The sequence below is a fragment of the Rhipicephalus microplus genome, unplaced genomic scaffold, assembly GCF_043290135.1.
Source record: "Rhipicephalus microplus isolate Deutch F79 unplaced genomic scaffold, USDA_Rmic scaffold_14, whole genome shotgun sequence".
NCBI lineage: Eukaryota > Metazoa > Arthropoda > Arachnida > Ixodida > Ixodidae > Rhipicephalus > Rhipicephalus microplus.
This window is the reverse complement of record NW_027464587.1, coordinates 19,631,951-19,654,742: the sequence shown is the minus strand read 5'-3', so window position 1 is coordinate 19,654,742 and position 22,792 is coordinate 19,631,951. Positions and strand designations below refer to the sequence as shown.

Here is a 22,792-nt window from a genome sequence, read left to right as displayed (position 1 = left end):
GCTCAAGGCTACAAACCTTGCATAGAATGGAAAGAAAGCTTTCTGAGCTTCTTCAGCGAGAACAAGGTGTTGCTATGAGACAAAGCAATCACCTTCAAATGTAGGTCTGGATCTGGACTCAGCTATTTTTATTAGAAAAGGCAGTCGCTACAGCTGGCGGGCTCACCTTTACCTGAGACGTCTCATCTGTGGTTCCGCTTACCATCTATGGTTTATGATTGTACCTTCAGAAGCAAATACAAATTCGAAGACCCAAGATGGTCGAATAAATTCCGCAGGAACTGCGAAACCTCTACCTTCAGAACCTAGGAACCAATCGTCAACCCATGACACCTGCTGCAAAGAATACAGGGGCCACACGAGCCGATTAATGGCGCCCGCTAGCAAACTAGAGGCCTACTACAACGTCCGTGTCTTTTTGACCAACCTGGAAGGCTCAGAGCATGGTTAAAAGCTAGGTGACGTGATGGAAAACTAAATAAAAAGGGTCTCGGCTTCCGCCAGACGACATCAATTGATTTTAATCTCTATGTGAGGTTTAACGTGCCAAAACTATCATATGGTTATGAGAGTCGCCGTAATGGAAGGCTTCGGAAATTTCAACCACCTGTGGTTTTTTAACGTGCACCGAAATCTGAGCTCATGGGCCTACAACATTTCCGCCTCTATCGGAAATGCAACCGCTGCAGCCGGGATTCGACCCCGCGACGTGGGGTTCAGCAGCCGAGTACTTTAGCAACAAGACCACCGCGGCGGTGCCCGACGACATAAAGAGTTCTCTATTTGTCTCATACACGTCTACTGTACATATTTGTTTTTGTTTATGCAAAGGAACGAAGTGCGTTAGTTGACAGCAGCGCAAGCATCATTGTTATAAATGCAAATATTCTCTAGAGGCCGAAAGTAAAACAACCAAGGCCGGTAGAAGTACACGGATACGATGGAAGGCGAGATGTTCACGATAAATGAGCGTGTGTAACCGTATCATGTCTTGGCAGCAGTCTCAATGTGAAAACCCTGGTACTCAACGGAGTGCCGCATCAATTACTTCTTTCACGTCCAGTCATCAATGCACTTTGCCTCAATATTTACTGGGCAGGATAAATTACCACAGAAGAAAAGCGCAGCAGTATCAACACTACAATTTCGCCTTCAAGGACTCTTAGAAGCTATCGTCCGGTGAAGATGTTCGGACGCTTTACCCAAAATTGCTGTGCGTGAAAGGATATCCTACGGCAACTACAAAGTTTGAGGTACCATTCAGGCTAAGTGATACGACGATGGTGGGAAAAAGGTCCTATAATATTTCATAAGAGAAGAAAGTGTGGCTTCAGAACAAGATTCAAAAGATGTTGGGTGCGCAGATCATCCGTCCATCCACATCTACGTTCGTATCGCCCATTACCATTGCACCAATGGACGATGGAACTTTTCAAATCTGCACAGACTACAGACAAATTAATAAGTAGAATGAGCTTTTTCCTTTCTCTATGCCACGTATAGACTCTCTCGTAGATGACACGGGTGGCTGCAGAGCTTTTTCGCGCATTTACTTCAGTAAAGGATTTTGGCAAGTTCCACTTTCTGAAAAATGCCAGAAATATTCTTCCTTCATCACCCCCTTTCACATATATAGGTATAACCAACTCCCATTTGGTTGGAAGAACTCACCCGCTTCATTCCAGAAAATGTTGAACGATGTCCTGCGACCATTTCTCGGGAAGTTTTGTAACGCCTACATAGACGATACATTAGTTTACTCCCACAGCAAGCAATAGCATTCAAACCATTTGGCTAGTGTACTTCAAGCTCTTTGTAACAATGAGCTCAAAATTATTAACAAGAGTGAGTTTTTTCAAAAGAATATTGTGTTTCTTCGAAAAGTATTTGACGGCCAAACCAAAGCCACAAAACAGGAATCAATCGAACGAATCGCAAAAAAATTCAGAAGCCGTCTGACTTACACTCTTTGTGGGTAATACTGGGTCTTGCAGGGCATTTCCAGTCATTCATCAAAGATTATGCGGCAAAAATTGAATGCCTTACAGAAATGACTAAAACTAATGTGCCATTTGAGTGAACAGCAGAGTGTGACTTTGTTTATCACAGCCTTGTGACCATTATTTGTTCTGACTTTTCCAGGCTTCACGTTGCCCTTTGAACTGAACACCAATGTTTCTTATTATGGCACAGACGTAGTGCCTTATCAGAGAGATACGAACTCTTCACGTAGCCGGCAACAGAGGGTCGTCGGTTACTATGCCTACACCTTTTCTAAAACGCAACTGAACTACATGACTACACAGAAGGAAGCATTGGCAGTCCTAATGGACGCACGCTTTTTTATACCTTATCAGGACGGCAGGAGCTGTGGGTGGCAGGAGTTGTATTGCGACGCAGCGCTCCGTACCATTCTGCAGAAAATGGCATGGCTGAAAGATTCATTCGGTAATCAAGCGGTTCATTTCATTGTACCCAGGTTTTCAGGGCGGGTGGAAGTGCTGCTTGGAGGCAGCTGTTGCTCATCAGATTCGGTCGCACACTGCGAGCATAAGCTGTAGCCCATATTTTGCAACTTTCGGGAAAGCACCTGTGCTTTTTGATGATCAAGAAGTTTCCATTGCTGGCCGCCTGCAATTGTGCGAAAAACAAAAAACTTCGGAAGCCTACCAGCGATACCGGGAAGTTAGGAAGTGAAAATTCGACTACCGCCACAACACGCGGATACCTGAAATACCACTGAGCAGTCTAGTGCTCGTCATAAAAGGTCCCCCGGCACGAATCAGACGTACATGGGACCTTATCGCGTGGTGCAGATTGCAGTGCAACACGGCGTTCTTAAAAGGGTTGGTTACACCAACGATGACGGTGTGCTGGAGTTTGCGATTGGAAACGTCTTCATGTATCACGCCAGGAGGGATGAGTCTTCAAGGAGGGGGAGTTTCTGTGGACGTTAGGTAGGGTTAGAGAGAAGATGAAGAGGATGATGTTCAAAATAAACAAGATGTTTGACACTCCAGCCTATGCGAACTGTGTATCATAACAAGTATCAGTGTGTGTGTATATATGTATGTGACGCAGGAGACGAGATGGCTCTACAATGAACCATTTCTTTTTCTTCGTCTTCCTCCTTCTCTACTATCCCACTACACCGTTCTCGTGTGGTTCGTCACACGCTTCCCCCTCCCCCGAGAGAGGCGTAGATGCAGGGGCGGATGATATCGTTTAAGTCTCCCGACATAAACAATGTCAGTCTGGCGACCGAGTGGAGCCACGCTGTTGTCGATCTCGTAGTTAGCTGCCAAAATCTTGCGTATGATCGTATAGGGTCCTTTAATGATTGCGCTGAGTGCCGCGGTTCAGGTGCCAGGGTGTTTCATATACAACAGTCTCCCACTTGAAGCTCTAATGGACGGAACTTCTTGTCATATATGATCTTGTTTTTCTCATGATATTTTAGACGTAGATTTCCCCAGAGAATCCAGAACGTCGTCGATATGAAGGATGGGCTGATAATCAAGCACCGTCAATTCGTTTAGGTTGCGGTAGTTGATGCAGAAGCGCGTGCGACCTTCCCCCTTTTTTTTCTGCCAGAAGTGCCGGCGCAGCGTATGAGGAGGTAGATAGTCGTAAGACGCCTTGCTTGAAAAGGTCGTTGATCTGTCTGTCCATTTCAACGCTGTCGGTTTTTGAGAATCGATAGGGAGCTCTACGAATGGGAACATTGTTGGTGAGGTGAATGCGATGCATTTTGCCATTGATGCACCCAATGTCTGTCTGTGACTTGGAAAAAATGACGTCGTACTTGTGAATAAGCTGCTTCAATGCCAACTGTTAAGTTTTATTTAGGTGTAGTACATCGCACACTTCAACACCTTGCAAAGCCGCGTCCATGTTAGCCGTGGTATGGTTTTGTGTACGAGAGTGGAGGATGTCCGTCTCTTGGCATAGAGTCATGGTGTCAAAATCCAGCGACAAGTTAAAGAGGCACACACTATCCAAGCCAAGAAGTAAGTTGCTCTTTATGCCTTGTAGAACATGAGCCTGAATTTCTCTTGTCACTTTTCCTATCTGTACCTTTAGATTGCCGCGACCCAAAGTTTTGGTAAATGATATGACTTGTTGAACTGAGGTGCATGAATTTCTCATTAATTGCAGGTTAAACGCCTTCAGCACTGCTTCGCTGATACAAGTAATCGTAGCTCCGCTATCACGAGTAGCGCTGACAGGGTACCCGTTAATGAGGGCAATAAACTGAATTACATGAACTCTGGGTCACCTTCATCGTTTCTATGGTCGGTGGCGAAGGCGAAAATGCTTGCGCGTCGTGGGCATTCATTATGCCAGTGCATCTGTCGGGGTAAGCCATACATAGCGCAGTGTTTGCAATCGCGCACGGGTGTTCGTACCGGAGGAAAACGTGAACGTTGCCTAGTGCTGTCGCTTGTTACGTCAATCTGTGCATTTCGAGCTTGTGGAAGGCGCTGTAACTTCACTCTCTGCATGGTTTAATCTACACGAAGTGCAGATGCAAGCCATGCCGTTAGTGTATACAAGGTAAGCCCAGCAAGCACCATTTCCATATGCGCAGGAAGGCCGTCGATGAGCCCTGATATAAGGTGCACGTCCTTGGCGAGGCGTCCAAGAGACATTTTTATTTCATTATAGTATTCCTTGAGGCTCTGGCCTGGTCTCAACCGGCAATGAATGAATTGGCGGAAAAGGTCCTTGACGCCGCTCGTAAAGCGTTCCTTCATGCGTTCAGATAAGCTCTCCGAAGACGCGTCAGTGTCGAAAACCTCTGTGAAAAACCTTCGGAAAGCCTCACCTTGAAGGTAATCGGAGAAATAGCACAGCTTTTCTCCTTCCGTCCATGCTGCAGCCGCAGTCCTCATCTCGAAGAACCGGAGCCACTTGTTAATGGGTACGTCCTCAGATGCTCCTGAGTACTTCAGGATGTTGACGACTTTCTTGGATGTCGCCATGATGAAGGGCGCGGTAGATCCTGTCGACTAGTGTGACGCAGGAGACTTTGTGGCTATACGATGAACCATTTATTATTGTTTGTCTTCCTCCTTCTCTACTATTTCACCACACCGTTCTAGTGTGGTTCGTAACATGTACGTATGTACTTTTATTCTTGTTTGTTCACTCATGTGCTAACATGACCGTAACTCGTCACACAAGTGGGTGAACGTTCTCTGGTTTCCGAAAATAAATTATGTTGGATGTTAGCGCTATGTGTGTCTATATATGACTTAACTTTTCCTGTTTCTTACGTGCGCTACAAGGAAACTTACTGAAGATGCTTCAAAAAATTAAGTTCAGCACAAACACATGACACATTCACGCCACACACACCCAGGCATCAATCACGCACAGGGCACAGTGATGCCGGGGCGTGTGTGTGCAAGAGTGTGTCATGTGTTTGCACTCAACTTAATTTTTTGAAATGTTATACGAACTGGGCTAACAACAAGTTCTTTTACATTACTGAAGACGAGCCCGCACCGCATCTCTCGAGAGGGGGAGTGCGCATAGATTGGAACTTAGCAGACGCTCTCTGCGTCGGTGTTGCGAGGCGAGAGGGAGAAGCATAGAGAAGTGGAGAGAGGGAAAGAGAATGGTTGCTCATGTTTAGTGTCAGTGTAAACACCGCGGGACATAGACCCGAGCAAGAGAAAAATCCACCATCTTGACATTAAATATTTTTTGTGCCCGCTTGAATTGTACTGTGCTCAATCACGATTGCGAAATGATAAGTTAGATTCATGGTTCATGGCCAGCCTCCCAAATTTTTCAGTCCCTCAATGTCATGACAATATGGAGATGATATTGAAAAGCACTTATTGAACATGTGCTTGCTCATATGACAACTTCTATCAGCTACTATAATTTTGTGCCACCCCATTGCCCAGGAGGACGACCCTGCTCTGGCAATGCTGTTTGTGTCTCCACATTGTTCAACTATTCTCTCGCAGACATGCCCTGTGTTCTGGCCAAATGCTGGGAGCATGCACCACCGCCACTTGCGCATCGACCATGTGTCCACTGATGTCGTCACTGGTGGCGTGCTGCAGCGCAAGTTCAAGCTCAGGAACACCGCCAAGGTATGTCTTACACGTTTAACCACAGCCCCAGTGTCTTGTGAGCTGTCGTCCCACCACTACCGTTTAGCAGTACCGAAGCTACGGAGTTTAAACAAGCCACACGCCCTACGCAGGGAAATTAGTTCAACGTAAAATTAGCAACTTGCTGGGTTGACACATTGGTGCTTTTTAGATGCGAAGCAGCTCTTTGTAACGCTGTTCCTTCATACAAATGCGCTGCGCGCCGCAGGTCTTGGCTCGGTGCCATGTAGATAACGCCGCTGCTGCGCATAGACATCACGCTGTTCTCGCAGTGTGCTCTGACGTAACTCTCTGCTCGCCTGCCACGTGTTCGCAGCTGCCGTCTCGTTCATTCGCCCACAACACCTGCCCTGACCGCCGCTTGCTACATCGCCGACTTGTTGATTCACGCGCAATAAACCTGACGCTCGTCTAACGTACGCGTTTAAACATGTCTGTACGTGTCACCTACAACAACTATGCCAGCCGTCGCTTCAAAGGAATCTTCCAGCTCTCACTGCAGCATCTGCGTTAGCACTGTTCAAGCCGTGACGCCCACCGTGCGCCACCCTGCTGCTTCGCATCTATGGCTTAGCTTTGAGAAGATGGTGTAAAGGTTTTGGCACGCATTACGTCACCTTGATGCGTAGTATGTTTCTTGTTCGGGACAGTTATATCGTATGTGCCTTTATTAGCTATATCACTAAGCGCCGGTGACTGCGGTTGCAAGTGAACTCGACAGCGCCCTCGAAGGCGTGACAACCCGCGTCGATCCGAACTTGCGCTTGTTGTTCACCTAGAGCATTCGCCAGCAGCAACAAATAAATGGTAAAATTGGTGGTCGCTTTGTGCCACCGCACGCTGAGGCCAAAGTGTCAGCAACATCTATGCCAAATGAGCTCTTTGCTTAGTGCAAGGTGGTTCTATAGAATGTGGTCTATAACTTCTTTGCTTTAGCCACGCCTCTTAAGCCATGCAGAGAATTTGGCTATGGATCTTGGCATTAACGCAATATATAGGCACGAATGCACTTATGTTGAACCGTCAAAACAATAATCTAAAGTAAATACACAGGTGACTTTGTAACTTACGGTCACAAAGTGCACGATGGCGACTTGATAAACTCGAAGCAGCAGACACTAGCTGTATTAGGTGCCATTATTTGTGTTTTTGGCGATGCCGTCTCTTTTCTTTACTCTACCTACGCGTGAGCAAACGGCGGGACGTATATTAATTGCATGTGTAGGAACTAATCATCATTCCAATTAGTCAAGGTGCCCTTCAAAGTGCTAAAAGGAGCTTCCGAGTATACCCTGCTACATAAACTGAAGCAGTCGTGATCTACCGAAGCAGCTTTGTTTAATTTATCATTAAGACGAAAGCTATGCTGTCAAAAAGCTGAATTAAAACATTTAAACTCGAACAGCGTACGCTAAGACAAGGAGAGTTTGGTACGGTTGTTCTTTTTTCTTCAAAGGCATTACTATTCGTCCGGGGTACCAAGCTCACTTGATGTAGCGGGCGGCAATCATAAATTTTGATCCCACAACTGCAGTGAAGATTGTTAACGCGTGAATCACAAAATATTTGAACTAATAGGCACGAATGCACTTATGTTGAACCGTCAGAACAATAATCTAAAGTAAATACACAGGTGAGTTTGTAACTTACAGTCACACAGTGCATGATGGCGACTTGATAAACTCGAAGCAGCAGACACTAGCTGTATTAGGTGCCGTTATTTGTGTTTTTGGCGATGCCGTCTCTTTTCTTTACTCTACCTACGCGTGAGCAAACGGCGGGACGTAGATTAATTGCATGTGTAGGAACTAATCATCATTCCAATTAGTCAAGGTGCCCTTCAAAGTGCTAAAAGGAGCTTCCGAGTATACCCTGCTACATAAACTGAAGCAGTCGTGATCTACCGAAGCAGCTTTGTTTAATTTATCATTAAGACGAAAGCTATGCTGTCAAAAAGCTGAATTAAAACATTTAAACTCGAACAGCGTACGCTAAGACAAGGAGAGTTTGGTACGGTTGTTCTTTTTTCTTCAAAGGCATTACTATTCGTCCGGGGTACCAAGCTCACTTGATGTAGCGGGCGGCAATCATAAATTTTGATCCCACAACTGCAGTGAAGATTGTTAACGCGTGAATCACAAAATATTTGAACGAATAGGCACGAATGCACTTATGTTGAACCGTCAGAACAATAATCTAAAGTAAATACACAGGTGAGTTTGTAACTTACAGTCACACAGTGCATGATGGCGACTTGATAAACTCGAAGCAGCAGACACTAGCTGTATTAGGTGCCGTTATTTGTGTTTTTGGCGATGCCGTCTCTTTTTTTTTACTCGACCTACGCGTGAGCAAACGGCAGAACGTGGATTAATTGCATGTGTAGGAACTAATCACCATTCCAATTAGTCAAGGTGCCCTTCACAGTGCTAAAAGGAGCTTCCGAGTATACCCTGCTACATAAACTGTTATATACCAAACGTATTCACTTCAAAAACTAACGCCTTTCCCATACCTTATATATGGCTGATTTCTGGAAGGAGTTTGGTGTCAGATTTTGAAAAACATATTATTAATAATTTTCTCAATAGCTAATATCTGAATGTCGATTTTGAAGTATAGAGTTGCGCGAGGATGCGTCTTTGTAGCTTACAAGGAGAAAGCGCTAGTAATTACCACATATAGGCGAGGAAATGACGCTACTAGTATTTTGCAAAGCTCTGTTTCCTTAGGGAAAAAATCCACAAGTTTAAGACACCCGCCCTATATATGCGCACTGCAAGTGACGTTCGACTTGTATTGCAGTCCCCAAAGTCTCGGCTTCTCAAGCAGTTTCACCTGCAAGGCTGGCGCAAAGGCGACGTCAACCCGCCATCCGTGGACCTCCTGGTGCGCTTCCTCGGCAAGGTTGAGCGCTGGCAGCGCAAGTGCCCATCCAAGAATCCCACCATTGTGGCGTGCTTGTGAGTTCTTCTTACGCTTTCATCATCATCATCATCATCATCATCATCATCACCATCATCATCATCAGCCTGACTACGTAAATTGCAGGACAAAGGCCTCTCCCATGTTCTGCTAGTAAGCTCGGTCGTGTGATTGCTGCTGCCAATTTATTTTCGCAAACTTCTTCATCTCATCTACCCACCTAACCTTCTGTCTCCTCCTAACCCGCTTGCCTTCTCTAGGAATTCAGTTAGTTATCCTTATAACCAGTGGTTACCCTGTCTACGTGCCACATGCGCGGCCCATGTTCATTTCCTCTTCTTGATTTCAACTATGATATCCTTAACTCCCGATTGCTCTCTAATCTACTCTGTTCTCTTATTGTCTCTTAAGTTAACACCTGCCATTTTCTATTCCAATGCATGCTGCGTCTTCTTCAATTTAAGTTGTACTTCCTCTGTAAATTTCCAGGTTTCTGCTCCGTAGCTAAGTACAGGCAAGATGCAGCTGTTATAAACCTTCCTCTTGAAGGATAGTGGCTATCTACCTGTCATGATTTGAGAGTGTTTGCCAAATGTGCTCCACCTCATTCTTATTATTCTAGTTACTTCAGTCTCGTGGTTCGGCTTCGCGGTTATTGCGGTGTAAAGACATAGACTTTTACAATTTCAAGTGCACTAGTGCCTATCTCGAAGCGCTGTTCTCTTCCGAGGTTGTTCTACATTACTTTCGTTTTCCGCAGATTAACTTTAAGCCCTACTTTTCTGCTCTACTTGTCTTCCGTAATCATGGGTTGCAATTCATCCCCTGAGTTACTCAGCAATGCAATGTCATTGGCGAAGCGCAGGCTACTAAGGTACTTGTTGTATATTGGTCTGTTTGGTTTCCGTTCCACGAAACCATCCAGTGACCCCTCGAAGCGGTCGCGCAGCCAACAGGGCCAGTGTTACCGCTGCGGTTCACCTCGGCACAACGCATCTTCATTCTGCTGCCCCGCCAAAAACAAGCGGTGTCATGGTTGCGGTATTGTGGGTCAATTTCGCTCGGTCTGCAGCGGAAACGCCGCTCCTGTTCGTTAACCAGACGATGAAAGTTCAATAACTGAAGAAGTATTGACCATTCTTGCCGTGACGACATCCACTCGTCCCGCAGTCTACGTATCGGTAGTAGTTGGTGGAACGAAGTTAACTTTCCTCGTTCATTCAGCGTCATCAGTATCAATTTTGACGCATGACCTATTTAGTCAGCACTTTGAAGGTCAGCAGCTTTCAGCTGCTCGAAGTAGATTACTGAACTATTTGAAGAAATCCATTCCAGTGTGCAGTTGCTTCTTTCCTGATGTCACGTACAATAACTGCACAACAAAGCTTCTTTTTTATGTCGTTGAACAAGGCACCTCGCTTTCGGGTATTGATGCAATTAGGGCACTCAGTCTGCAGATTGATGGGTCGTCACTACAGTGCCTTGAAACGACAGCGGTGCGCACTAGCGCTTGAACGGAGCACACCACAGTCATGACAGAGGCGGAGGAGTCCATTCACCTTCCATCAGAGTTAGTCGAAGAGTTTGGTTCTATTTTCAATCCCGGACTTGGCATCACAAAGGGTTTTGTTCATCGCGTCAAAACACGGTCGACAGTTCCGCCAGTTGCTTCAAAACTCAGGCGCCTTCCGCTCTCACTGCGGCCACGAGTCTCAGAAGTACTGCGCCGCTTGGAAAAAATGAACGTGATAGAGCGAATAGAGACATCCGAGTGGGTCTCCCTCATTGTTGTGGTTGAAAAGAAAGATGTAGGCATCCCCCTTTGTGTAGATCTTCGACAAGTAAACGAAGCCGTCATAGCTAATAGCTTTCCCCTCCCTCATACAGAAGAGCTATTGCATAGTTTAGTGGGGGCTACCCACTTTTCCAAGCTTGACCTTACATCAGCGTACCATCAGGTCATGCTTCACCCCGAGAGCCGCGATTTAACGGCTTTTATACCACGACGGCCTCTTTCGTTTAAGCGCGTGTGTTTTGGGCTCGCGTCGGCACCATCTGCTTTTCAGAGTATGATGTCGAAAATTCTGCAGGGCTGCAGCGGCGTCCTGTTCTATATCGATGACATTGTGTTTGGGAAGGGCAGAGAGGAGCACATGGCGAATTTTATCGCAGTGCTGAGGTGCCTAAAAGTGGCAGGACTCAAACTGAACACGAAATGCGTCATCGATACGCCGGAGCTTGCGATCTTGGGCCAGAGAATCACCGCAAACGGTATTGCGCCGTTGAAGGAAAAGGTTGCTTCCATCTGAGACACTCCACTCTCTACGGATCTAGCCAGCCTTCGATCATTTCCGGGATTGGTCGAATATTATTCTAGGTTTATTCCCAATTTCGCTGACATGATTGAACCAATGCGTGTCCTGCTAAGAAAGGGGCAGCGGTTCGTTTGGTCTGACGAGATAGACGCTAGTTTCAGAAAGACCAAAGACGCGCTGGCATCTATCTCTATACTGAAGATGTTAGATGAATCTCTTTCAGTCTTAGTGTCGACGGACGCATCAGAATGTGGAGTCGGAGCGGTCCTACAGCAGGTGGACGGACATAAGTTGCACACTGTCGCTTTCGCGTCTCGAGTCCTTTCGCCAGCTGAGAGGAAATATTCGGTAGGAGAACGGGAAGCGTTGGCCTGTGTTTGGGCGTGCGAGCGGTGGCACCTGTACTTGTTGGGACGCCACTTCACGTTGCTCACTGATCATCAAGCCTTGGTGGCATTGCTTTCAACCCAAGGAACAGGAAGGCGCCCCTTGCGGGTAGCGCGATGGACAGAGCGTCTACTACGGTACAACTATACCGTCGAGTACCGCAAGGGGTCGCAAAACCAAGTGGCGAACGCACTCTCATGCCTGCCCGCATCGTCTTTCCAGGAAGAAGAAACGCTGTTTGACGAGGTTGTATCAGTTCTCGAAATTCCTTCCTGCATTACCAGAGAACAGTTTAAGCAGTCCCAATTAAAAAATAGTGCACTGCAACAAAGAAAAATCTATGGGGGCAATCGTCGTGGCCTGCACACAAATCGTTATCGGCCGAGTTTCAGCCATTCTTCAAAGTACGTGACGAACTTTCTGTGGTAGACAATTTTATCTTGCGTGGCGAACGGCTTGTGGTGCCACGTCACTCACGCAGCAGGTAAATGCTGCAGCACATGAGTAGCATCCCGGAGTGATGCGAACAAAAGCGCGGCTGTGAGAAAAGTATTTGTGGCCGGGCATGGACCGCCAAGTCAAGCTAGCTATCCAGATGTGTAGCATATGCCAGGAAGCAGACAAGAGCGTCAAGGTGCGAGCTACACCCTTGCAACCGGTCCCCTTTCCAGAGCAGCCGTGGCTCAAACTCGGCATGGATATTGTAGGCCCATTTGAGAGGGCACCCTACGATTGCAGACATGCAATCACGCTTGTATATTATTATTCCAAATGGCCCGAAGTGCATTTCTGTAGCGAGACGACAACCAGCACAGTAATACGCTTCTTAGTCGCTGTGTTTGCGCGCGAAGGCTACCAAGAAGAGGTTATTTGCGATAACGGTCCGCAGTCTGCATCTCGGGAGTTGGAGGTATTTCTTGAAGATCGCGGCATCCAGGTCAAACATTCGTCCGTATACTATCCACAAGCAAACGGCCAAATGTAGAGCTTTAACAGAGTATTAAAAGTTTCAATCAAGTGGCGGTTCTTGAGCAGCGATCCTTGCGCCAGGCGGTAACAGAGTACCTGGGTTACCAATTTACACCGCATGCTACAACGGTAAGGGCTCCAGCTCTTCTGCTACACGGGCGGCTGCCAAGAACTCGGTTGGATGTCGTCGGACATCCGTCGGTAACCTTCTTTGATGACCCTAACTCGGGACTCCGGCCCTTACGTGAGCGGGTAAAGCAAAAGCAACAGAGCAGCAAACCATACACGGACGCTCGGAGGGCTGCAAAAGAAACCAGAGTTGACGTTGGTGACTTCGTCAGAGGAAAGCACCCCACAACTAGATTTAAAAGCGACCTGGGGTTCAGCCACCAAGGGGAGTGATCAGCAGGAAGGGACCATCTTCTTTTCGCCTGGCTGATGGCAAAACATGTAATGCATCCAAGTTCAAAAAGGTGCGACGGGCCTCCGCCACCCTTTATACGTGGGGAAGAAACGGTACAGCTAGGGGAAGAGGATCTCTGCCTACATGCGGGGGCCCCACCCCAGAGATAACTACCAGGAGTTCAGCTGCTGCTCCTTCGGCTGCGCAGGCACCTACGTCTCCTGCGTACGCTGCGCAGGCCCCCACGTCTCCTTCGGCTGCGCAGGAGCATGGGTCGCCTGCTGTGACGCAGTCAGCCAAGTCTCCAGGAGCAGCCACACAACAACGCAGGGTGCAACCACCAAGAAAGATACTACCACCAGAGCGTTATGGCTACAAGGTGTAGCAATAGAAGTTGTACTAAAGTGAATGAAACGGGCGTATCCAGTGGGGTGGATTCCTTTTGTAAATTGTGTGATTTTGTAGTACTAAATAGTTAAGTTCATTGTACAGGTTGTATTTTTGTATAGTGTTTTCGCATATGCGCTAACACACTAAACTACTAAATCACTAATTTATATAGCTGTTTTTAAGGAAGGCAATGTGTTGTATATCGGTCTGTATGGTTTTGGTTTCACGATCACTGCCACAGGTGGCACCTGTGTTGTTTATGTATATAAGCATGCCCAAGTTGGAATAAAGGGGCTTTTGTTCCGACGGGCACTCAAGTTGTCCAGTCGTTCCTTAACCGGTGGCACACGCCGCCAATACAGTACTCTCCATTAACTCTTACGCCTAACTGTTCCCATTCTAGGCCTCTGAAAACCTCTTGTAAGCACGTGGTAAATAGCATTGAAGAGATTGTGTCTCTCAGCCTTACACCCTTCGGGATTGGTATCCTGTTGCTTTCTTTATGAAGCACTATGGTAGCAGTTGATCCCTTGTAGAGATTTCTTCCAGTATGTTTATATATGCTTCATCTATGCCGTAATTCCGCAGTGTCTGCATCACTGCTGACATTTCTACTGAATCGAACACCTTCTCGTAATCTATGAAGGCTATGTATAGTGGTTGGCTATATTCTGAGTATTTCTCTATTACCTGATAGATAGTATGAGTGTTGTCGATTGTTGTGTAGCGTGTTTGAAATCCGGCTTGTTCCTTTAATTGATTGAATTCTAATGTGGTCCTAATTCTGTTAGCAATTACCTTTGGAAATAGGTTGTATACTACGGAGAGCAAGCTTATCAGCCTGTAATTCTTCAAGTCCTTGACATCTCTTTTCTTATGTATTAGGATGAATTACCATTCTTCCAAGACTCTGGTATTCTTCCCGTCGGCAGACACCTCGTAAACATGGTCGCAATCTGTCCTCCATCTTTCAGCCGATCTGATATTACCTGATCCTCACCAGCAGCTTTGCCTCTTTGCCTTCCCTCCAAGGGTTTCCTGACTTCTTCTACTATTACTTGTAGGGTGTCATCTATGTTACTGCTAGTTCGTATATTAAGGTCATGGTTGTGCTGGCTACTGTACAAATCTCTGTAAAACTCCTCCGCTAGTTTCACTATCCTTTCCGCATTGGTAGTTACTTTGCCTTCCTTGTCCTTTAGTGCATACATATGGTTTTTGCCTATCCCAAGTTTTTTTTTTCTCTGCTTTGACGCTTCCTGCGTTCTTCAGAGCGTGTGCAATTCTCTCCATTTCATACCTTCTTACATCGGGTACCTTACGCTTATTAATCAACTTGGAAAACTCTACCAACTCTGTTTTGTCTGTTGTACTTGAGGCTTTCATGCTTTGACTCTTCTTAATGAGATTCTTCATTTCCTGAGACAGCTTGCCAGTGTCCTGTTTACCTACAGTACCTCGAACTTGCACTGCACACTCCGTAATGGTACTCGTCAGATTATCATTCATTGCGTCAACGCTAAAGCTGTTTTACTCGATAAGAGCCGAGTACCTGTTTTCAAGCGAGACTCGGAATTTCTATACTTTCCTTCTCAGTGCTAGCTCATTGAATGGCTTCTTGTGTTTAGGTTTCTGTCGTTCTCCTACCGCCTGGTCTCTAGCCTGTCTCTTCCCTACTTTTACATTGAAGTCTCCCATCAGTATAGGGTACTGTGTTTTTACCTTACTCATTGCCGATTCCACGTCTTCGTAGAAGCTTTCAACAAACGCGTCATCATGACTGAACGTAGGCACATAAACCTGTACCACTGTCATCTCATATTTATTTTTTCCTTTAATAACGATATCTACCACCCTTTCCCTATTGCTATAGTATCCCTCTATGTTGCAAGCTATGTTTCTGTAGATAAGGAGCCCACCTCCCAGTTCTCTTGTGTCAGCCAAGCACCGATACCAAAGGACGTGCCCGTTCTGTAGCACTGTAAAGGTCTCATGTGTCCTTCTAACCTCACTGAGCCCTATTACATCCCATTTATTGCCATCTAGCTCCTCGAACAGTAGAGCTAGACTCGCATCACTAGATAAGGTTTTAGCGTTAAACGTTGCCAAGTTCAGGTTACAATGGCGGCCTGTTTGGATCCAGAGATGCTTAGCACCCTCTGCTGTGTTGCAGATCTGACCGACGTCATGTTCAGTTGATTTGCAGCCGCTGGGGACTGAGGGCCGTCAGTTGATTGACGTACGCATGTGGGAGGTAGTGGCCAGATACTGCACCAGGGTGACCAATCCTTCTCTGGTGAGGGAGTGCGTTACCCGCGGTGGTCACCGCTGCCTGAGGCCGCACCGCGGGCCTCCTAATGCAGTTCCATCTTCACGCGGACTTTTTTTAATCCGGTTCCATCTTCACGCGGACTTTTTTTAATCCGGTTGGGAACTGCGCGGCACCGGGTTTCGAGCCACGGACCTCTTCCATGTGAGGCTGATGTTCTAACCACTACGCCATAGCTGCCTCATTACTTGCGCTTTCCCCTGGCTCAAAACAAAGTTTGCGTGTTAAAGAGAACAGGTTATTATTATATGGCGTGCTTAACAAACTCTTTTTTGCGAGCATTTAAGGACCCTCGCATTCATATTCGTAGCGCAAAACCCGAAAAAGATAGACACAAAAGGAGCATATAAACAGGACGGGCGCTTCTAAGTCTCCGTCCTGTCTCCGTTTTGCGCAACGAATATGAATGCAAGTGACCGAACTCAACTCACCCGTATCACCGTTTTGATTTAAGGGTCATTTTTACATGATTCCACAAAGTCAGCGAATGGATTGCATTCTAAACACGAATGGGAGCACGGTGTAGCGGGCTTCCGGAATGTCAGTGATGGAGCCTTTTTAGAGCTTATATATTTTGATCTCACGCGAACACTTATAACTTGGCAAGGTAACAGCTTCGCAAACAGAAATGGAATTTACATCGAGTTATGCATCGCGCCTCTTTTAAATGGCATTTGTCATTTGTTTAGCCTTTTACGGTAGTATTTTCAGTAAAGCTTCGGAAGGGATGAATTTGAAACACGCCAAGTTGTGCACGTGTTCTCCACTGTGAATAGCGTTTTTCTATGCCACCAGAAATAGGTACCTTATGGAGATCTCCACAGTTGCAGTCGTTTGAAAGCCTTGTTCTCTTCCCATTAGGAAAGGCACAATCCGATGCGCCCGTTGCGGGGTCTAGTGGAATCGAACCCGTCTATCGTTCAAGCATTAAAACACTGAAGGAGCCGTCTGCACTCTTGCGCACCCAGGGATTTTACGTCGTATGACCTACTTTGCCCGTTTTTATATTGCTGCAATCGATCATTAAGGGATGTGTTCCACACTCACTGCCATGGCTCCTACGGGGGTCCCAGTTTTAAATAAGCACGTATATACCTGTCTAGGTATTTAGGCTGTTTAAAGTGAAATTTCATAGAAAGTGAAAGTAAATGTGAAAATGAAAAATTTCTACTATTAAACTATTTTTTTTTTGCTTTTTGCTAAAGAACAACCATTTCTCCATATTCTTTTTTGAAGCTGCTCGTAGCTCGACAAACGAGACATCATCATGCTGAATCTGTGACGCCGTATCTATCGAAAACTAACCTTTACAAATACTCCTTTTTTTCGTAGCATAGCTGATTGGAAGACATGATCAGTAGCTAGTTTACGCAGTATTAACGTCGTTGACGCTATTAGTTGCTGAATATGTCTTTGCTCTTTGCGCATCTTTTGTTATTCTACTAACACAATGTTTGGACTAGAGTAATATTGTGCTTTCCAAGTATTTTATAGCTTCTGCTTCAAATTCTTCATTTCTGCAATAAAATTTTTAAAGCGAACCATTTTTAGCGAACTTCGGCGGCTTTGAATCTATCTATCTATCTATCTATCTATCTATCTATCTATCTATCATCTATCTTTCTATCTAGCCGCTTACGTTTGGATGTTCTCGTGGTCACCCCCTTAGCTTGGCGTGAACGAAAATTAGCATGGGAGGGTAAGATGGTTTGACGAATATGACACGCTGGTCAAGGCAAGAATAGTGTCACAATCTCGTCGCGTACGTCATCAAACACTTCCCGCCAGACAGTGGCACAAAGCCATGGGCGCGTATGTGCAGCTGGTATGAGGATATGTGCCACAGGTGACTGACACTTGGTATCTACCCAGGAACGGCGACAACACACATGGGCAACTTTAACGCTTGAGCGTTAAGCAATACCCGACATCCGTAGCGTCCACCCAAACAAAGCATATAATAAGGGTCAGGCTTCCAGCTAGATAATAAGCATAGAATTCTGCGTGGCAAAGAAGCATTCTACCTCAGAGCTACGCCAGGCCACGGAACTACTTTTCAAATAGACGCTAACCTTCGTGAAGCGTCAGTAGTGGTTGCAATGCTGTCTACCCAGTTTTAAAACATTACGGATGTACTCTTTTGATACAGCCGTCACGTCGCATTAACGTGAATTTCGGTTAGGTGCAATGCACTGCAGTGGATTAATGTAGCAGTGTTCAGGACCAGCATCTTTGCGAGCATAAGTGCTTCATATCAGCTTCTGGTGTTTGTAATACGCATGTTCCAGTTGGCATCATTGCGCAAGTGCAAACAGCTGGTCATATCAACATTTGCAAGTCTTCAACTTATGTCTGCGCGTGCAACCTTTGTACATATGTTTAGCGTCATTTCATGACGTGTAACTCAATATTAATTGCACCATGGTCACCGTCTCTCTGCATGCTTCGCATGACGTCGATTTCCAGGTACTTGGGATCGGCCGAATTTTTTATCCTGTCAATGTTTTGCATTATTGTCTAACCTTATTGTTTCTTTCATATTCTTTCATATATGCTAGCATCATACTTTTCTGGCCCTGTCAGAAAAGTGATAGAAAGAATGGTACTGGCACGATTAGAGTGGCTTCTAGAGAGCAACAACTCCTTTCCTGCATTTATGAACGGCTTCAGAAGAGGCCGATCTGCCATTGATGGTGTGGTCGACTTGATCACCAGCGTTGAAGAGGAAAGAAGCCGACGCAGACTAGTGGCGGCGGTCTTCTTAGACATAAAGGGTGCCTACGATAATGTGCTGCATTATGCGATCCTTGACGCACTGGAAGATTTCGACATCGGTGGACGACTGTACGCTTGGATTTTTAGCTACCTTAGGGACCGCACCATTTACATGACGACAAGTAACGGAGACACCGATCGATATAAGGTTCATCGTGGTGTTCCCCAAGGAGGAGTTCTCAGCCCGATCCTATTCAATGTCACAATGATCGGCCTAGCAGCAGAACTTCCCAGCACGGTGAAGATCACTGCATACGCTGATGACATGTGCATATGGGCATCCGGAACTACTCGTCCGCAATTGCGAGCTCGACTACAGCGTGCAATGACGATCACATACAAATATCTACGACGTCAGGGGCTCACTCTTTCAATCGACAAATGCGCAGTACTTGCGTTCACGCGCAAGCATATGTCGCAATACCCGATATTTATTAATGGGACAACGATACCTGCTGTAACACACCACAAGTTCCTTGGGGTTGTCGTACACAGAGATCTATCGTGGACGAGGCATGTCGCCGTACTTAAATCTATATTGAAGAGTTTTGCTCTCATTCTTCGCCACGTAGCAGGAGCAAGATGGGGCCCATCAGAATCATCGCTACTTCAATTATACAATGCTCTATTTGTGGGATACATTCGATACAGCATGCCGGTGCTTTCCAATATAAGACCTAGTTGTGTGAAGGCACTCGAGAGTGTTCAAGCTCAATGCTTACGAAGATGCTTGGGTCTACCACGCTGCACTTCAACAAATGGGACAATCGCAGAAGCTCGGGCTTGTCCCATCAGTGTATACATGCTCTGCGAGCCACTTAGAGTTCACCTCCGATTACTGAGCAGACACAGACAGCACCCACTGTCAGTACTACCCGCCACTCACCCAGATTGCAGTTTCTCAAAAGTAATATTGCGGCATGAAAATATTATACCATCAAGGTTTTCTCCGCCAAATGCCCCTGCAGTGTCTCCATGGGTTCTGCCTAAACCACCTATCTCTTTTACGATACCTGGAATTACGAAGAATTCGCTCATTTCTTCTGTTGGCCTCAGACAACTGACCCTATATCACATTTATACAACGTACAGTGATTCTCTGCACGTGTACACCGACGGATCCACCAGGCTAAACGCTTCCGCCGCAGCCTTTGTCATCCCAGACATGGATATCGCTCGACGATTCAAAGTGGACCATAAAACCACATCAACTGCCGCAGAGCTTGTCGCTATCCGAGAGGCAATAAGGTTTATTTCCGGCGAGCGACCTCGAGCCTGGACGATTTTCTGTGATGCCAAACCCGCTTTGCAAACCATTAATTGCATCATGAAGCAAGGTCCGTATTACAGCTTGGCAATAGAAATTACAGAACTTATTCAGGTTGCTTCAACAAATGGTCATCTTATAACTTTCCAGTGGATTCCCGCTCATTGCGGCGTGATGGGAAACGAAGAGGCAGACGCTCAAGCTAAAAATGCCTTAAGCAGTGCCCCTGAAGTACGCATTGCGTTTTCACGAGCTGACACGAACGCCCTGCTTCGCTGCGTGATGCGCAGCTACACACTTCAGCACTGGACCAAACCGGAACGGCGACACCAGCGACTTCACAAATGGGACCCGGAAATGAGGTTCCGCATGCCTCCTAAATTGAAACGGCAACTCACAAGTATGATCCACCGCATTCGTCTTGGCGTAGCGTACACCAGATGTTACGCACGTATCATCGGTCGCAGTGACACCGGTCCTAATTGTGAACACTGTGATGCGCCAGAAACACTTGAGCACATATTTTGTGTCTGCCCAGCATACGCACGTGAATTACAAACACTGATTTCTTCTACTGAACAATATGGCAGTAGGTCATTAACTGATGAGACCATGTTGGGCCCTTGGCCAGACACCAACAGTGCAACTGTGGTCACAAGAGCAGTTATTACCTTTTTAGAAACAACTCGACTATGTGCGTGGCTATAAAATGTGTCTCAGCTAGAAAGAACACTACATACTCACCTCTCTATCTCACCATCGTCATCCATTAATCTTTCTTTTCCCCTTTCTCTTCCCCCAGTGTAGAGTAGCAGGCTAGAGCAAGCTATCGCTCAGGCCGACCTCTCTGCCTTTCTGTAGATAAACATACTTCCTTCCTTCTGGCCTTGCTGTTTGGACCCTTAGTAGGTTTGCAGTATCTTGTAAATAAATAAATAAATAAATAAATAAATACACAAATAAATAAATACGTGCGAGACCGTGCGTGTCGTGCGATAGCGCGAAGAAGGCGTCGATGACCGGAGCTCACGCTAGAGGATCGGCCGTGGAGCTAGACTGAGCTGTCTGGGCAGACCCATGAGCCAGTTGTGTGGTCACCCAAGGCTCGTGTTTCTGGAACAACCCGGCGTTGGTGTATTCTCGCGCGGCCGAGCTATGCCCTAGAACTGTCCAGTGCTGGGTGACGCCCAAAGCTGTACAGAGCTATAGGCCTTCGTCTCGATTACTACAGCATATTTCATGACAGCTTCGTCATGCTGCCCAATATACAGTGAGTGTACCGTCGCCACGACTATAGACGCTACTAAGAATGCGCTACACTCAAATGTGTTTTATTTTTTTCATGCTTGAAGGACGTGCCCCTCAAATGCGTCCGCACTGAAGCTTTGTATGTGTCTGTCGAGCCATCGTGGTGTGTGCGAGGTCTGAGCCGGCAACATTATCAAAATTTGGTGAGCCTGCCAGGATCATTAAGTACACGAAATGGAATCATCGAGTTCTAGAGGATCTTCGCTGTAAGAAAGTACCTTGTAATGGCGGAACTGGAGCTCAAACGCCGGGCTGACGTGGAAATCATGAGTAAATGGTATAGAAGGACGCGAAATCGCGAGGACGCGAAAGAGCAAACAGAGCGAGACCGCCCGAGGTTGGAGGCTTAAACGCGCGCTGAAACTGAAAGTTGCCTTCCAGAAAAAGACTAGCTGCATGCAAGGCGTGTTTATTGGAGCAACTGCAGAGCAAGTTTCTACCCAGGTGCCTCCATAGGCACTTAGCCCCGATAGGCTGATTTTACCATGAAACGAGGAACGCGACTATCTGGACGTCTACTTGAAGCATGTTGAGCGAGTTGCGACAAGCCAAGAATGGCCACGCTCTGAATGGGCACTCTCCGAAACCTGTGTCTACCAGAAGCCTCGATGCCCACCTGGAGACTCGACTAGAATGCAGCCACGAACTACGATCAGCCACAAAATATGATCAGCTACGAACTACGATCAGCATCTCCGGTACACCGTTGAGGGGTACCGGGAGGAGTTTTACACCACGAGAGGTGAAGTCAACAAGACCGGCCTGCAGTACGTTCGAAGACCGTCCAGATACTTCGACCACTGGCTTGAAATGCACAAAATAGAGAAGACTTCCGGCTCTCTCCGAGACGCCATGACTGAGGAGCAACTTTTAACAAGCTGCTCGGCATCACTGACAGTATTTCTTTACAGTGTAGTGAAGCCTCGAACTAATCAGTGATCGAGGCTGTGTGTTCCTGCCTGAATTCGCCGAGGCCATTCTCAAAGAGTGCAACGTTGTTCACAGCCAAAATGCTGCTTGCCACAAGCACACGAATGGCCTCACTGACCGTACGCAAAAGAGAGGCTACTTGGGCTGGTTAGTATTGAATTTTTTAAGAAATACACTTTATTAGTGCGCAGGGAACGTTTCAGAAAAAAGACAGATAGGAAAGAGCGCATGCTATCTGTCTTCTACCGTAGGCTCGGCGACATGCCCTCCATGTACGTCGCCACCAATCACACAAATTGGGAAGTCATTCTGCCATTCGTCACCTGCGCCTATTATACCGCCCCCTACAGGTTTTTCATCTTTCTCATTATCATGTGGAAGGCACCAATCGCACACCATCGACACGATACTCCCATACAAGCCGGATTCATCCGAGTATGCACATATTTTCTCACACAGCGAGGCTTGTTGAAGAGTCGAGTGCTTGCAAAGACTCTTACTACTTATTATCAAAAGCGGCAGAAGAGCATTCGCGCTGACAACAGCACTTCTGCGCCTACGCACCTCCCTGGAGCGCTTGTCTGGCTCTTGATTTCTACCTCAACGACTGGCCTCTCTTTAAAACTACGGCTCCAATACGACGGCAGTACTGCCCAAATACCT

General features: G+C 46.5%; 1 protein-coding gene across 5 annotated transcripts in view; it reads left to right on the top strand.

Annotated features, from left to right (window-relative positions):
• The window catches only part of LOC119180589 (receptor-type tyrosine-protein phosphatase kappa), a 631,290-nt gene that overhangs the window by 559,802 nt on the left and 48,696 nt on the right, over positions 1 to 22,792 (top strand). For all 5 annotated transcript variants that reach the window (XM_075882906.1, XM_075882909.1, XM_075882908.1 and 2 more), the window contains 2 exons: positions 5,982 to 6,110; positions 8,937 to 9,094. In XM_075882906.1, coding sequence (XP_075739021.1) covers positions 5,982 to 6,110; positions 8,937 to 9,094 — 287 coding nt within the window. The remainder of the gene's footprint in view (positions 1 to 5,981; positions 6,111 to 8,936; positions 9,095 to 22,792) is intronic.